Source organism: Bubalus kerabau, chromosome 10 (assembly GCF_029407905.1).
Source record: "Bubalus kerabau isolate K-KA32 ecotype Philippines breed swamp buffalo chromosome 10, PCC_UOA_SB_1v2, whole genome shotgun sequence".
Classification (NCBI taxonomy): Eukaryota; Metazoa; Chordata; class Mammalia; order Artiodactyla; family Bovidae; genus Bubalus; species Bubalus kerabau.
The window spans coordinates 25,710,282-25,724,561 of record NC_073633.1 but is presented as its reverse complement, the minus strand read 5'-3'; the positions used below and the strand labels follow the sequence as shown (position 1 = coordinate 25,724,561).

General features: G+C 53.9%; 2 protein-coding genes across 3 annotated transcripts; both read left to right on the top strand.

The window, feature by feature from the left end:
* Positions 1-6,622: 6,622 nt before the first annotated feature.
* Positions 6,623-9,869, top strand: IL25 (interleukin 25). Its single transcript, XM_055537049.1, has 2 exons — positions 6,623-6,876; positions 8,869-9,869. The coding sequence occupies exons 1-2, from the start codon at positions 6,635-6,637 to the stop codon at positions 9,122-9,124; spliced, it is 498 nt and encodes a 165-aa protein (XP_055393024.1). The 5' UTR covers positions 6,623-6,634; the 3' UTR covers positions 9,125-9,869.
* A 719-nt stretch (positions 9,870-10,588) lies between these two features.
* On the top strand, positions 10,589-13,161 carry CMTM5 (CKLF like MARVEL transmembrane domain containing 5). Of its 2 annotated transcripts, XM_055537048.1 has the most exons (5): positions 10,589-10,879; positions 11,845-11,997; positions 12,431-12,523; positions 12,735-12,819; positions 12,913-13,161. In XM_055537048.1, exons 1-5 carry the CDS (start codon positions 10,754-10,756, stop codon positions 12,924-12,926), a joined length of 471 nt encoding a protein of 156 aa, XP_055393023.1. In that variant the 5' UTR covers positions 10,589-10,753; the 3' UTR covers positions 12,927-13,161. The 2 variants fall into 2 exon arrangements, with proteins under 2 accessions (XP_055393023.1, XP_055393022.1); XM_055537047.1 differs by having other exon boundaries at positions 12,735-13,161.
* The last annotated feature ends 1,119 nt before the right edge of the window (positions 13,162-14,280 follow it).

Below are 14,280 nucleotides of genomic sequence, written 5' to 3'. Positions count from 1 at the left end.
AACTTTTAAATTTTCAGATGCATTCTCAGATGCACCTTTTCCAGCTCCAGCCTGGTCCAGCCTCTTTCAGACCCCAGCCCTAGGGGCCTAGCTGCCTGGAATACAGATAGTCAGCTACTGGGGAGTGACAGGTATAATCTCTGCCCAGAGGACTGCCAAGGCAAATTGGGGCTCAAGATGGAGGTGGGTAAGAAACCCAGTTCTAAAGATGAATGCTCTGACTGGTGCTCGGGAAATAGAGACTGGACAAGACTAAGCAGAAAGGAAGTGCTGGGACCTGGCAGAATGGTGGTTTGGGAGGTGGGCAAGAAGGCTCACTGCCTTTGTTGTAGCTGAGGGTCTAGCTAGTGCCTGTAGCTAGGTGAGGGAAAAGGGAAAGTGAAAGTGAAGTTGCTCAGTCATGTCTGACTCTTTGGGACCCCATGGACTGTAGCCTACCAAGCTCCTCCGTTCGTGGGGTTTTCCCAGCAAGAATACTGGAGTGGGTTGCCATTTCCTTCCCCAGGAGATCTTCCCAACCCAGGGATTGAACCCGGGTGTCCCGCATTGTAGGCAGATGCTTTACCATCTGAGCCACCAGGGAAGTCCCTGGTGAGGGGAGCAGAGTGCAAACCTGCAGGAAAATGAATCTGTGCTTCTGGAGTGCCCAGGCAGCGAATGGAGTCAGTCAGACTTGGGGAGAGGTGAAGTGAAGTGGAAGGTCATTCAGTCGTGTCAGACCGTTTTCAAGGCCATGGACTGTGGGCTGACAGGCTCCCCTGTCCGTGAAATTCTCCAGGCCAGAATACTAGAGTGGGTAGACATTCCCTTCTCCAGGGAATCTTCCTGACCCAGGAATCGAACCAGGTCTCCCACATTGCAGGCAGATTCTTTACTGTCTGAGAGCCATCAGGGAAGCCTAAGAATGCTGGCGTGGGTAGCCTATCCCTTCTCCAGGGAAACTTCTCAACCCGGGGATTGAACTGGGATCTCCTGCTTCACAGGACGATTCTTTACCAGCTGAGCTACCCAGGAAGCCCCGGGGAGAGGTGGGGGTGGGGGGGTTTGTCAGCTGTGTGAAGTTGGTCAAGTTCTGGAACATCTCTGAAGCTCCGTTATTCATCTGGAATAGTGACTTTGGTGAGGTGTGAATACATGTGAAGTGCTTATCACAATGACTTTCCCTCTTCACCTTGGCTCCTCATGACCCCCACCCCCAGCTTGTACCTTCAGGAAAGCTCCAAGTGTTTCTGTGTCAATGGCAGGTGGAGTCTTCTCCTTGTCCTTATGACTCATCTCTGCCCTCTCCTTTGCAAACAGAGTTTTAACGTGATTCTAACTTGTTCAGGGAGGATTCTGGGTCCCAAGTTAGGTTGGAAAAAAACCCAGACTGGATGGGTAGCTAAGACCCTGGGTGGGCGGCTGACTCAGATGGGGGCCCTTGACTTCGGGCCTTGCCTTTGCCATTGTTCACGGAGTAGAAAGAAAGGAACTCCTCCATTGGGTTTTCTGGGTCCCAGTCTTCTCTCCCACTCATGTCCCTTCCCAGCAGAGCCCTCCAGCTGATCTCATCCTCATCCTTGAGATTTTTAATTGTGACACGTGGGATCTAGTTCCCTGACCAGGGATTGAAGCCAGGTCCCCTGCGCTGGGAGCAAGGAGTCTTAGATACTGAAATCCCCCTGCCCATTTCTTCACTTCATCTCATTCTACACTCTTCCTTAGCTTTTGTTTTCCAACCACATTGTCCTTTCTGTTTCTTAAATGTGCCAAGACCTTCCACCTCTAGGACTCTGTTGTCCTGTTTTCCTCTGCCTGGACCACTCTTTCCCCAGAACCTTTCCATCATCATGTCAAATTCCACATCTTCAGAACGGCCTTCTCTGACTTTTTAAGTTAAAGTTGCCCTCTTCCTCTACCAATCCCCCACCCCCAGTAATTCCCTGTCTCTTAACATTGTTTCACTTTCTTCATAGCACTTACTATTGTCAAAAATTATCTTGTTTCCTTATTTACCATCCCTCTCCTCCTAAGACATGAGGCAGGAGCCTTATCTGACTTGTCCTCCTCTGCCTTCCTAGCATTTAGAATGGTGTCTGGCATCTAGTAGGTGCTCAATAAATGTTTGGCAAATGTATGAATGAGCAGGGCAGCCATGACTGTAGGATTGAGAAAGGCAAAGGCCCACCTGGGGAGGAACCAGCCCTTGGCTAGGGGAGGGAATTGCTGAGTTTTTTGTCCTGTTCACTCTGATTCTCTGCACGTCTCCCAGGCAAGAATGGGTTCTCTTTGAAGGCAGGCTCCTTTTGAAGGCAGGGGAATCTTTGTAACTAAAGGTGATCCTATAAATTTATTTTTCTGGGCTCCAAAATCACTGCAGATGGTGACTGCAGCCATGAAATTAAAAGACGCTTGCTCCTTGGAAGGAAAGTTATGACCAACCTAGATAGCATATTCAAAAGCAGAGACATTACTTTGCCAACAAAGGTTCGTCTAGTCAAGGTTATGGTTTTTCCTGTGGTCATGTATGGATGTGAGAGTTGGACTGTGAAGAAGGCTGAGCGCTGAAGAATTGATGCTTTTGAAGTGTGGTGTTGGAGAAGACTCTTGAGAGTCCCTTGGACTGCAAGGAGATCCAACCAGTCCATTCTAAAGGAGATCAGCCCTGGGATTTCTTTGGAAGGAATGATGCTAAAGCTGAAACTCCAGTACTTTGGCCACCTCATGCGAAGAAGAGTTGACTCACTGGAAAAGACTCTGATGCTGGGAGGGATTGGGGGCAAGAGGAGAAGGGGACGACAGAGGATGAGATGGCTGGATGGCATCACTGACTCGATGGACGTGAGTCTGGGTGAACTCCGGGAGTTGGTGATGGACAGGGAGGCCTGGCGTGCCGCGATTCATGGGGTCACAAAGAGTCGGACACGACTGAGCGACTGATCTGATAAATAATTAGCAACCAGTGCCATCATGGTGTCCCTATCAGGTTATGGGAGTCTGTTCTGAAGGCCTCCATCTGGGCCAGGCAGTCTCCCATCAGTTGTGGGGTCACAGGGAGGTTGAGGTGTGGGGGTGCTCCAGGGCTGAGGACAGCATCTATTTACCAGCAAGGGGCAGAAGTATTTCTGCATTTTAACCCCCTGCAGCCCTACCGGCCCCTCAGGTGAGTGCACCTGAGCATCCACGACCCTGCTGAGCCCTGTGGTTCCAGCACTGTTTCAGGGGCTGCTAAGCTGGTTGGCACTTTTGTGTTAGTTGCTCAGTCATGTCTGGCTCTTTGTGACCCCATGGACTGTAGCCCACCGGGCTCCTCTGTCCTTGGGATTCTCTAGGCAAGCATGCTGGAGTGAGTTGCCATGCCCTTCTCCAGGGGATCTTCCCAACCCACGGATCGAACCCAGGTTTCCCACATTGCATGTAGAGTCTTTACTGTCTGAGCCACCAGGAAGATACTTTTGCGGCCATCCTTGTTGCCCTTTTCCCCTTCAGCCTCCTCACCAAGCATGCCCATCTCTATGAACAAGGAGAAGAGAGGGCCCTCGGTGAAGAGCTGATCAGAGGCAGGGGCAGGACTTCAAGACAGTGGATGAGAACTCGAATGACTTTCTGAGGAAGGGAAGGACAGCCATCGTAGCATCTTTCAGGCTTTCTTGGCCCAGGTGGGATGCCCCTTTTCACATCTTCCCTGTTCTTCCCTGCTAGGGGCTGACCTCGTGTCAGTGGCTTGGGGTAGCATGTTCAGATCTCCCCTGTGGCTGCCAGGTCAGCCCCAGGCAGGGAGGCATCCTTGATATCAGGTACTGGACGCACTTTGCTTCTGCCTCCACATTCTCCCCATGGCCACCCCCATCTCTCTACACCCCCAGGGATTCCCTGGAAGCTGAAGTGACTCAGGGATTCTTAGTCACCCCAAGAGGAAAACCCTCTGGAAAATGTTTCTCATGACAGGGAGTCACCCTGAGGAGACCCACAGCTGCTCCTGAGATAAGGGTGGAGGCTGAGCAACTGCAAGGAGGTGGGCGGGGGCGGGGGCGGGGGTGGGGGGGCAGGGGTGTGTGTCTCAAAGGACAGGTTCTGTGTCAGGCCTGGTCATCACAGGGGAGAATGCCTCTCAGCAGTTTTCTCAGAGGAAGTCATGGTACGGAGGCAGGGGGACAACCCAAAAGCCTCTCCTGGAGGAAACATCCCATGCAATCAGTGTGCGTCGTTTGCAGCGTCAGCAAGTGAAACAAGTGTTTGGGATCCCTTCCAGTGCTTTCAAGCATCCTGTCCTGGATGGGGGCCAAGATCAAGAGGTCTGGGCCTGTGTCAGCCTCTGAGACTTTGTTTGGTTTGGGGGAAACCCGAAGGATCCAGCACTTCTGGAAGGTCCCCGCAAAGCCTTTGTTGGGGCTGGGGGTTGTTTGGGAACACCAGAAGCCACTCTGGGGGCCATGGGGCAGACCTGAGGCTGGGGGAGAGGTAGCCAGAGCTGTGGATCCCAGCCAGCCGGCTGAATGCCTGAGTGGGCAGGAATGCCCTGTGGCCTCGGGCAGGTTTAGGTGAGACCTGTCCAGCCCACACCTGGGTGAGTAGGAAATCCCTTACAGCAGGGGCTTCCCTTCCATTCAGAGGTCACCACAGTGTGGCATTTCCATACCAGGAGCTTAGCTTTGGAGTTTTTCAGGGCTGGGAGGGAACCAGTTCGGCTTCCTCCTAACTATGCAACCTTGATGAGGTTACTCAATTTCTTTGGGTCTCAGTTTCTTCATCTTGACATGGGGACAGTAATTTCCATCTCATGGTTTTATTATAAAGGTAAAACTAGCTGATGCATGTGCAGGGCTTGGCACCCTCCTGGCACATGATCTCAGGAGCTGAGGGGGCGGATGGAAGTGAGAGGGTGTCTGGGAGCACAGGGCCAGAGAGTGGGCCAGTGGGAGCGGGGCAATGTATTCCTGGCCCCAGTGCTCTTCCTAAGTGGCCCTGCTCTCCTAGCCATCACCTGTTGACCCTAAGCTCTCACCGCCCTTCAACTTCCAGGCCCCTCAGAACTCACCAGATCAGCTTCTCCCACTTCCGAATGCCCTCTGACCTCATCATGCCTCTGTTTTAGGGCTGCTTTGCCCTAAAGCATTCAGAAAATTCCTTATCACTCTGCCATTTGAGTTATTCCTGGTTCCCTTTGTTTATTTCCTGAGTCGTTGGTTACCAAAGGAGTATTTTCTAAGGGAAAGCACATGCAAATCAGGAAACATCACTCTAGAGACGGTGTCTGTATATGAGTGTGTTGGAGTCGGCGGTGGGGGCGGGGGGCGGTTGGTGAGGGGATGAGGGGAGTTGTTAAACAAGGATGCAGAGAAAAAGATTGGAGCAAAATAGGCAGAGAGCCTATTTTTCGGATGGGTGGCCCCTGACTGACCTGTGTCTTTGCGGCCAGGCCCAGCTGGAACCTTGCCAGAGCACACATACCCTTTCCTGGCCGACAGTGGTCCATGGACCTGTGACCGCACGGCCTTACCCCATGGCCTGAGAGTAGTAGCTCCCCCTGCCATGCTCCTCAACTAGTGAGTAGGGGTGGGGCAGGCTGGTCTGGGAGCTGGGTGCTTCTGTTGGCTCTTAGCTAAGGCTGTCACCTTGCCTCTCTTCTTGGTTCTGCCTTCTCATTTGTACCATGGGAACAGTCACCCAGCACTTCTTCCGTCAGACCCTGCACATCCAGCCAACAAATTGTTGGAGTCGAGGCCTTCCTGGCAGCCTATGGGGTTAAGCCTGTATCCTGAGTCCAGAGGAGGTCAGGGGATGTACAGGAATGGGAGTGGGTGGCCCTTGGGGAGGGCAAGGGGAAGTTGGGGAGAAATAACAGACATTGGGAAGTCATAGATGATTGTGGTCATAGAAGTTGGGCTCATGGAGAATGAGGAAGGGGTCAGAGAACAAGGAGACAGAGGGAAATGTTTATTAAGGTGGAGGATCCTGAGGACATCTGAGAAGAAAGGGAAGAGAAGAGACAAGACCTGGGTGGGAGCAGCAGGGATTATAGCAGCAAGGCCTCTTAGAGAGAGTCCGAGTGATGTTCCCTAATATTGGGTATTAAGTGACCCAACAGAATTCTCATAATGCCTGTTCCCCAAGGCACAGGATAACAGGATACTATTACTTTGACCCCACCCCCAGAAAAGGGCAAAGAACAAAGTTTACTCAATAGGCTTACGACGATGTTAATCACAACTTCCATGAGTCTAGCATTTAAAGCAGCTTTTGGAAAGACTTACAAGTTGTTTTTTTGGGGGTTTGTTTTGTTTTTTAATCTCAAGTCACACCCTCCAAAAGGTAGTGGAAATAAATTTGAATAAACAAAACAGATTTGCTGAAAATAAAACCAGGACTCCTAAACTGCTCCAGTCAAACAGCTTCCACAAGGGCTTGCTGTCAGCCAGTGTGGCACTGAGGCTTGGCAAGCAGCATCCAGCATGTACCAGGTAAGTGTGCAGGGGCCTGGCCGGGACTGTGCTGAGTGAGGCAGGAGCAGAGATGTGGGTGGGGATGGAGGGAGCTCTCAGTTTTGGGGCTGCGGACCAGATGAGGCATGAATTAGAATCTCAGAGAACAGCTGGGGGAGGGGGCATCCAGACTAGGCAGGAGCAGTTTTCTCACTAGCCTTTTCCTACAGGCAATGGCATTCTTGGCAATGGTCATGGGAACCCACACCCTCTGTTTGGGGTCCCAGAGGCGTTGCACCCACTGGCCCGGCTGCTGCCCCAGCAAAGGACAGAATTCCACTGAGGAGTGGCTGAAGTGGAACAGTGTGCTCATGCCTCCCCCAGAGACCACCAGCCTCGCCCACCACCCAGAACCCTGCAGTTCCAGCAAGGATGGACCCCTCAACAGCCGCTCCATCGCCCCCTGGAGATATGAGTGAGTCTGCCAGCCCCTGCCCTCTCCTAAACGCCTGCTCATGTGCTGGTCAGGATGTGTGTGAGGGACCAGGGGAGTTCCAGCCAATTCCAGCCTATCTGTCCCCCTTTTACCTCAGGGAGGTTATCAAGTTTGGGTGTTAGACAAGGTCTAGCCCTGACACATTTTTGGTGACCTTGGGCAAATCGCTCAGGGGTTCAAAGCTTAGTTTTTTTTCAATCTGTAAAATGAAATAATATTCTATAGCCTAATGATGCAGATCATATGAAATAGTGAAAAATCTAAACAGTACAGAAAATTTAGGTTTTCTTCCTTTCTTCTTTTCCTCTACTTCTCCCCCTCCTCCTCCCTTTCTATCTTTCCTCCTCCTCTCCCTTCTTCTCCTTTTCCTTCCCCTACAATGGCTTTGTTTTTCTAACAAAAATATCAGGGAATAATGTACAATATAGGAACAAAGCAGCCCAATACCAAATGTTAGTGCTCTGAGCCATGAATGTGTTCTAATTATACCCTCTTTCTGCTCTGGGGGGACAGTTGGGTGGCTGGACCTCCAGGCTGGTTGTCTTTGATCATGAGCTGTCTTATTCTTTCTCCATGTGCTGACACATATTATAATTCTCTATTTATGTCATGATGTAAACAAATATTAGAAAGTGCTGAAATTGGAACAATGAATTAAAATACTAAAAATTAGTACTGTAGGGGTCCCAAACATATTTCTCCTCCTGTTTCGCATTCTCATGGGGTATCTGTGTTTCCACCCACTGTAAGTCTACTTCTGGCTTAGCCTTGGCTTTGGGGATGAAAGGAGAAGGTCATTGGCTAGGGAGGGGGCCAGCTTTGATTGAGACTAGATCCAGGCTGGAGACTCCAGGCCACTACGCTTTGAAGTGGTCTCAGTAGGCTGGCTAGCTTCTAGACTAAATCTAAAGCAGTTGGGAACCCCTTTGGGGAGGCTGGGTGCCAGACGGCTGACTTGGCTGGGGTCTAGACACCTGGACTATGAACCCTTGATAACCACGTGGGCTGTCTTCCCCGACGTGCTCTGCAACATGTGTCACACAAGCTGTTCCTTGGAAAAAAAGTGATGATGTCGAGTAGGTGGGGGGAAAACTGCTGCAGTCCCCACCCCCCTAGAGGTTCTCAGCGTGCTCAGCACATTCACAGCAAGAAGTCTGCAGAGAAGACCCCATTAAACTCAACGCTTCCTAGAATCATTTGACCACAGACCCCTTCCACTACAGTGCATTTATCAGGGAATCCACTCTGAAATGGGAAATGCTACACTAGCTGAGCCCCAGTTTGCGAAGGCCTGTCTGTTGGGAGGATGGTTTTCCAACCTATTGGCTGTTTCCTACTGAGTTTCTGGAGCACAGACCTTTGGAGCACTGACTTTTCACATCTTCTGGGGGCTATGAAACATTTTCAGAATAAGTCAATAAGTCTTACCATACACCCAAACATGTGCTTATTATACATGCACAGTTGGAATCTGGAGGACGGGCAGGACATGGCACACAGTGGCTCCCTCAGGGGAGTGGGGCTGGTGGGAGACAGACTGTCAGCCTTCACTTCGTGCTTTCTTATACTTGGATATAAGAGCAATTTTTATTTTAAAATTAAAATATACATATATACTAACAAGCACACAAGGCAGCCTGATGCTAGAACCAGCATATGTATCACATGGAACCACAGCTGGTCTGGTAGAGGCCCCAGGGGAGCTCCCCACCTGACCCCTCCCTCAGGGCTCCGGGACCATTTGGAAAGTCACTCTTCCATCCCCGACCCTCACAGTTCAGGAGAATAAATCCCAGGGGAGAGGGGGTGACTTGTTCACAGCCACCTGGTTTGTGGGTACCAGAGCTGGAACCGAAGCCACAGAACTGACAGCAGCCCTGGTGTTTCCACCCTGGGTGCTCACTGCCCCTGGCTGGTCCCCCGGGCTCCTGGCCAGCCTCCCTCCAGGGCCTGACTCTTGCCACCCCACAGGTTGGACAGAGACTTGAACCGGCTCCCGCAGGATCTGTACCACGCACGTTGCCTGTGTCCACACTGTGTCAGCCTCCAGACGGGCTCCCACATGGACCCCCTGGGAAACTCAGAGCTGCTCTACCACAACCAGACCGTCTTCTACCGGCGGCCGTGCCCTGGACAGCAGGGCGACCACCATGGCTACTGCCTGGAACGCAGGCTCTACCGTGTCTCCTTGGCTTGCGTGTGCGTGCGGCCCCGTGTGATGGCCTAGCTGTGCTGACCATGGCTGGTCCCTGGGCAAACACTGGAGCTGGTTGGACAACCACCTGCTGTGGTGAACCAGGACACCCGAAGGCACAGCCCCTCCAAAGGACCACCCGGAGCAGCAGGATCTTGGGACAGGATGGGGGACCATGGGGGGACCGCACTTTGCACTTTTTGGAGTGGGTGAGAAATGCAGGGCAAATCCAAGGCAGTAGTGGCTGGTTATGGTCCCTGGAAACTGGCATCCTGTCCTTTCCTCCTGGGAAAGGTCTTCAAAGCTCTGCTATGTCTGTCTCTTCTTTCCTCCCACCCCCAGCTGCCCTGGTGCAGCACAGGCACTTTCAGATATTTTTCCCTTCGCCAGTGGAGAGCCCTTCAATTCATTAGTTTGTTTGCTGACTTCCCTGGTGGCTCAGATGGTAAAGCGTCTGTCTACAATGCAGGAGACCCGGGTTCAATCCCTGGGTTGGGAAGATCCCCTGGAGAAGGAAATGGCAATCCACTCGAGTACTATTGCCTGGAAAATCCCATGGACAGAGGAGCCTGGTAGGCTGCAGTCCACGGGGTCACAAAGAGTTGGGCACTACTGAGTGACTTCACTTTCGACTTTCACTTTCCTTCATTCATCAAACACTTAGTGAGCATCGACTTTGGAGCATCGACCTTAAACCTCCTGGTGGAGTTGCTAGTCTTTTGACATGAACGCTGCTAAGGAAGAGGCTGTTATTGAGCAGGGAGAGAATTGTTCAAATAAATAATCTGTACTTAAAAGTGGCCTAATTTGTCTTTGGCATCCCTGGTGCCTGAGCATCTTGTGGTCCCCAGCCTGGTCCCATTTCCTCCCCACTGTCAGCCCCCACCTACTGCCCTCCAGAGTTTCTGCTGTGGTCCCCCAATCCCTCCCCTTCCCTGGCTCCCTGGCCCAGCCCTAAGCACCGGGGTGGGGGTCAGGCTGCCCTCCTGGCATACTGGAGAAACAGAGGCCCATTGAGGCACCACAGCGGGCACACAGCGCCCCCTTGTCCCCCCAACAATCTGCCTTTGTCCTCAGTTTTGGCTGCTACAGCTTGGTCCTGAGGGGTGCTGCCTGGGCCGGGATCCAGCTCCCACCCTCCCTGAAAGGAAAAGAGAGAAAGGATGGTGAGGAAGAGGGTTAAGGTTAGGGAAGGGAGGACGCAAACTGCCTCAGGCTTGGGTTCTCGGGGGCTCCTAGCCTGGCACATTTCTCGGCTCACCTCCCAGCTCCTCCCGGTTTCTCCGCAGTCCGCCGCCTCTCCCCTCCTCCCTTCGCCCACCCTCGGCGGGTGGGAGGGGTCAGGCTCCAAGTAGGAGGAGAGCTGACCCCTCCCCTCTTCCCCGCCCCCCTTTTCCACGTGCCTCCTGGGGACCAGTGCAGGCACCAGCAGGGCACTCTGGGCAGCTGGGTGAAGGCCTATCTGGGCAAGCAACCCCCCGCCCCCACCCCGCGGCCGCCTTCTCCGGGGCCCCACAGCAGGCCTGCCCGCTTCACTTTGAGGTTTCTCGTTAGTGCCTTTCCTGCTCCTGTCTGCTTCCCCGTCCTGCCAGGTTCCCATCCTCCTGTTTTCCTTCCTGGGCTGGTGGCAGTCGGGGGCTGTACCCAGTGGGCCTCGTAGAGATGTTCAATGCTTGGAGTCGTCGGGACCGGCCCCCCGAGGAGGGGGCAGCTGCAGGGCTCGAGGGCTTCGCGGTGGACAAGACCTTCCTCTCCTCCCTCAAAGGCATCCTGCTGGAAACTGAGCTGGTAACAGCCGCCTCCCCAGCCTAGAGCTTCACCTCCAGCCCCGGGCCCCTCAGGGCTCACCCCTCAGCAGCCTCCCTCCCCTGGCTCTCAGACACCCTGCTTGCCCCAGCGACCCTCCCCGCATCTCCTCCCCTGCCTTCTTGTTGCTCCTCCACCTGGAGGCTGCGACAGCAGCTTTCAGCGCCTTTAGGAAGGACTGAAGCTAGACGACACTGAGGGAGCGTGAGGCACAGGGATGGGATGGGACGGGGGTAACACCAGCCGGCCTCTCCCCGGGCTCTTAGATGGCCACTTCTTGGCATGTCCAAGAAGTTCAGTTACCCCAAAGGGCAGACTTTCTGCAGCCCCACTTTATCTTGTTGCCTGCTCCCTGTGAACATCTGTCCTCAGGAAAGTACCTTCCTTTATTCGCTTAGCAAGACCTCAGTGTAAACCTGAGTTTTCGGCATATACCTTGTCCTACTGAGGGGATGAGAGAGCTCAGGGGACGCACATCCACTCTGGAGCATCTGCCTTCTAATCCTTGCCTCTTGGCATGGAACCAGGGGCTCTCGTCCTTGTTAGAGGAGTTTTAGGCATCCTGGAATTATTATGGGGCATGGGGTACCTCCTGGGGGCACAGGCTGATGTCTCACCACTCGAGGGGCTGGTGTTCCCAGTGCTAAAGGGGGACCCACTCTTTTTCGGATTTCATAGAGTGGTGTTCCCCAGAGCCGTGAAGCTTGGTTAAACTGCTGGGGCTGCTGGGGCCCTGGAGCAGGGGGAGCCTGGGCTAGCAGAGGTGGGAGGCTGGAGTCGGCCCTTGATGGGCAAAGGCCCTGGGTGTGGCTCCTGCCACCAGGGTTGGCGAGACCTCTGAAGGCAGGCGGTGTGCTGGCTGGGGGAGCTTCCTGGAAAGAGGGAGGCAAAGGCCTGTCCTGGCCTGTGTCCCCTTCCTGGTAAACTGCCCACCCTCGGCCCTGCAGGCCCTGACCTTCATCATCTTCATCTGCTTCACGGCCTCCATCTCTGCCTACATGGCTGCCGCGCTGCTGGAGTTCTTCATCACACTAGCCTTCCTCTTCCTCTATGCCACCCAGTACTACCAGCGCTTCGATCGGCTGAACTGGCCCTGTCTGGTGAGGGTCCCCACCCCGTGCTGCCTCCCCCCCCCCCCATTCTGGGCCCTTTCTTCTTTCAACATTGAATTTTCCTCTTCCAGCCTCTCTCTCTTTCCTGGGTAAGCAAGGAATCCAGCCCCCATGTCCTATACTCAAACATGGCTTTGACCCCATCCTTCAGACTGCTCCCCGATGCAGGTCCAGCCCCAACCCAGCCCCTTGGCTTCTCATCTTGGTCTCTGTTCCTCTGTGCCCATCTGCGTCCCTCCCCGGGGAGCTGTGTGAGCTCTCTCTTGCTTTCTGTCTCTCAAGTGCCTTATGTTGTGTCCAAGGGCATCTCCGTGTAGGGATTCCCAGTACCTGAGGGTCAAGCCGCTGACTAGCCTGGAAAACTTCAGGCTGATGCCGCCTGCCCTCTGCTTCCCTTTGACCCTGCACCCCCAACCCCCAGGACTTCCTCCGCTGTGTCAGCGCCATCATCATCTTCCTGGTGGTCTCCTTCGCGGCTGTGACCTCCCGGGACGGAGCTGCCATTGCTGCTTTTGTGAGTCCAGCCCTGCAGAATTCTCCGGCTTCCCCCACCCCCCAGGGACCTCCGGCTGATGGTTGCACACTTCCTGTGCCTCTGTCCACCCCAAGCTCAAGTCAGTGCCCAGGGCCTGGCTCACACCTTGCCCTATATCACCCACCTCCCTCTCCCTGGTGTCCAGTGGCTGGCTGGCCTTTGTTGTGGCATCCTCCTCCTGCTCTCACAGGTGTTTGGCATCATCCTGGTTTCTGTTTTTGCCTATGATGCCTTCAAGATCTACCAGACCGAGATGGTGCCCAGGGCTGCCCAGGGTGAGTGCCTATCCTCTGGGGAGAGGAAATGCCCCCTGTCCCCCAACCCAGCTACCCCCCCATGTCCTATCCCACCTGGCTCCATCTTCACAGGGGACCAGCAGTGACCCTGGGGATACCTGGCTTCTGAGCCCAGCCAGAAAGTGGGACAGGGGAGCCCAGACTCATCTCCTTTGGATTCACTAGCTCCCTAGCCTACTGTCTACTGCCCCAGCCTACAGTGATGGAGCCAGGCCTGAGAAGTCACGTGGACTTGTCTGTGGGGGCTAGTCTGGCATTTGATGAAGCTCGGCCAGGGAGGGGGTTTTATGGACTAAGGGGAGGGTGCAGGAGGAGGCTGGTCATTCCCAAATTAAAAGATTGAAATCCTACTGGTGAATCTCTTTCTTCCTCAGAAATTAGGCAGATCAGGAATGCTAGGAATATTCATGGGAATGTTGCGTGGAGCAGGTCATGGTCCTTTCTCTGGGACTAGGTCTGAACAATGAGCAAGTGGGGCTTTAGACTGAAGATGCTGAGGATATCCTTCAACACAGAATTTCCATGCCATGACTCTTGGGTGCAAGGCTACCTTGTGGTGAGCCTGGTGGCTGGGAACCCCGAGTCCTGTGTATGAAAAAGCACAAGCCTTCCCCAGGTGAATGAAGGCCCACCTGTCCAGCCCTTCTAGTGGGTTGCTTGCCTGGGGCATGTGTAGAGCTCCCCCTGGTGGTGTGGGGAGGACTTGACCCACAGGTCACCAGGGAGAGGTCAGCATCCAATGTAAGAGGGCGATTCCCTTATTGCTGGAGCTGGACAAGCCCTCAGATATCAGCTGGTTCAATGCCCTCATTTCACATAAGAGAGGACATGCCCAGTTAGGGGATGTGACCTCTTTATTTGTGACAGAGTTAGGCTGGATCCTGGGCTTCCCTGGTGGCCCAGTGGTAAAGAATCTGCCTGCAGTGCAGGAGACCCAGGTTCAATCCCTGGGTTGGGAGGATCCCTGGAGAAGGGAATGGCAACCCACTCCAGTATTCTTGCTGAGAGAATCCCATGGACAGAGATGCTTGGCGGGCTACAGTCCATGGGGTCGCAAAGAGTCGGACAGACCGAGTGGCTGAGCACGCACACACAGGGCTGGAGCCCAGCACCCCTAACGCCTAAACAGGTGTTCTGGATATTATGCTGAGCCCCTTGAAGCTCATTGAAAACGGCCCAGCTTCATTTCCAGCTCTCTCCATCAGTAGGGCCACCTTCCCAGGCTGCCAGCACCCCAGCAGGATGTTTCCTGAACATCTCATGTACAGACCCTGTGCTGGGCCCCAGGGATTCAGAGGTGGCTGGCAGACCTTCCCTCCTTGAGCCTCACAGACGGGAAAGGAGACCAGCTAGTGAAGGGTAGTCACAGCTCAGGGGGAGTTTGGAGTCAGCCCTTCCTGGCCCATGAGAGCCCAGTGTAGCCAGGATGACCCTGCACAG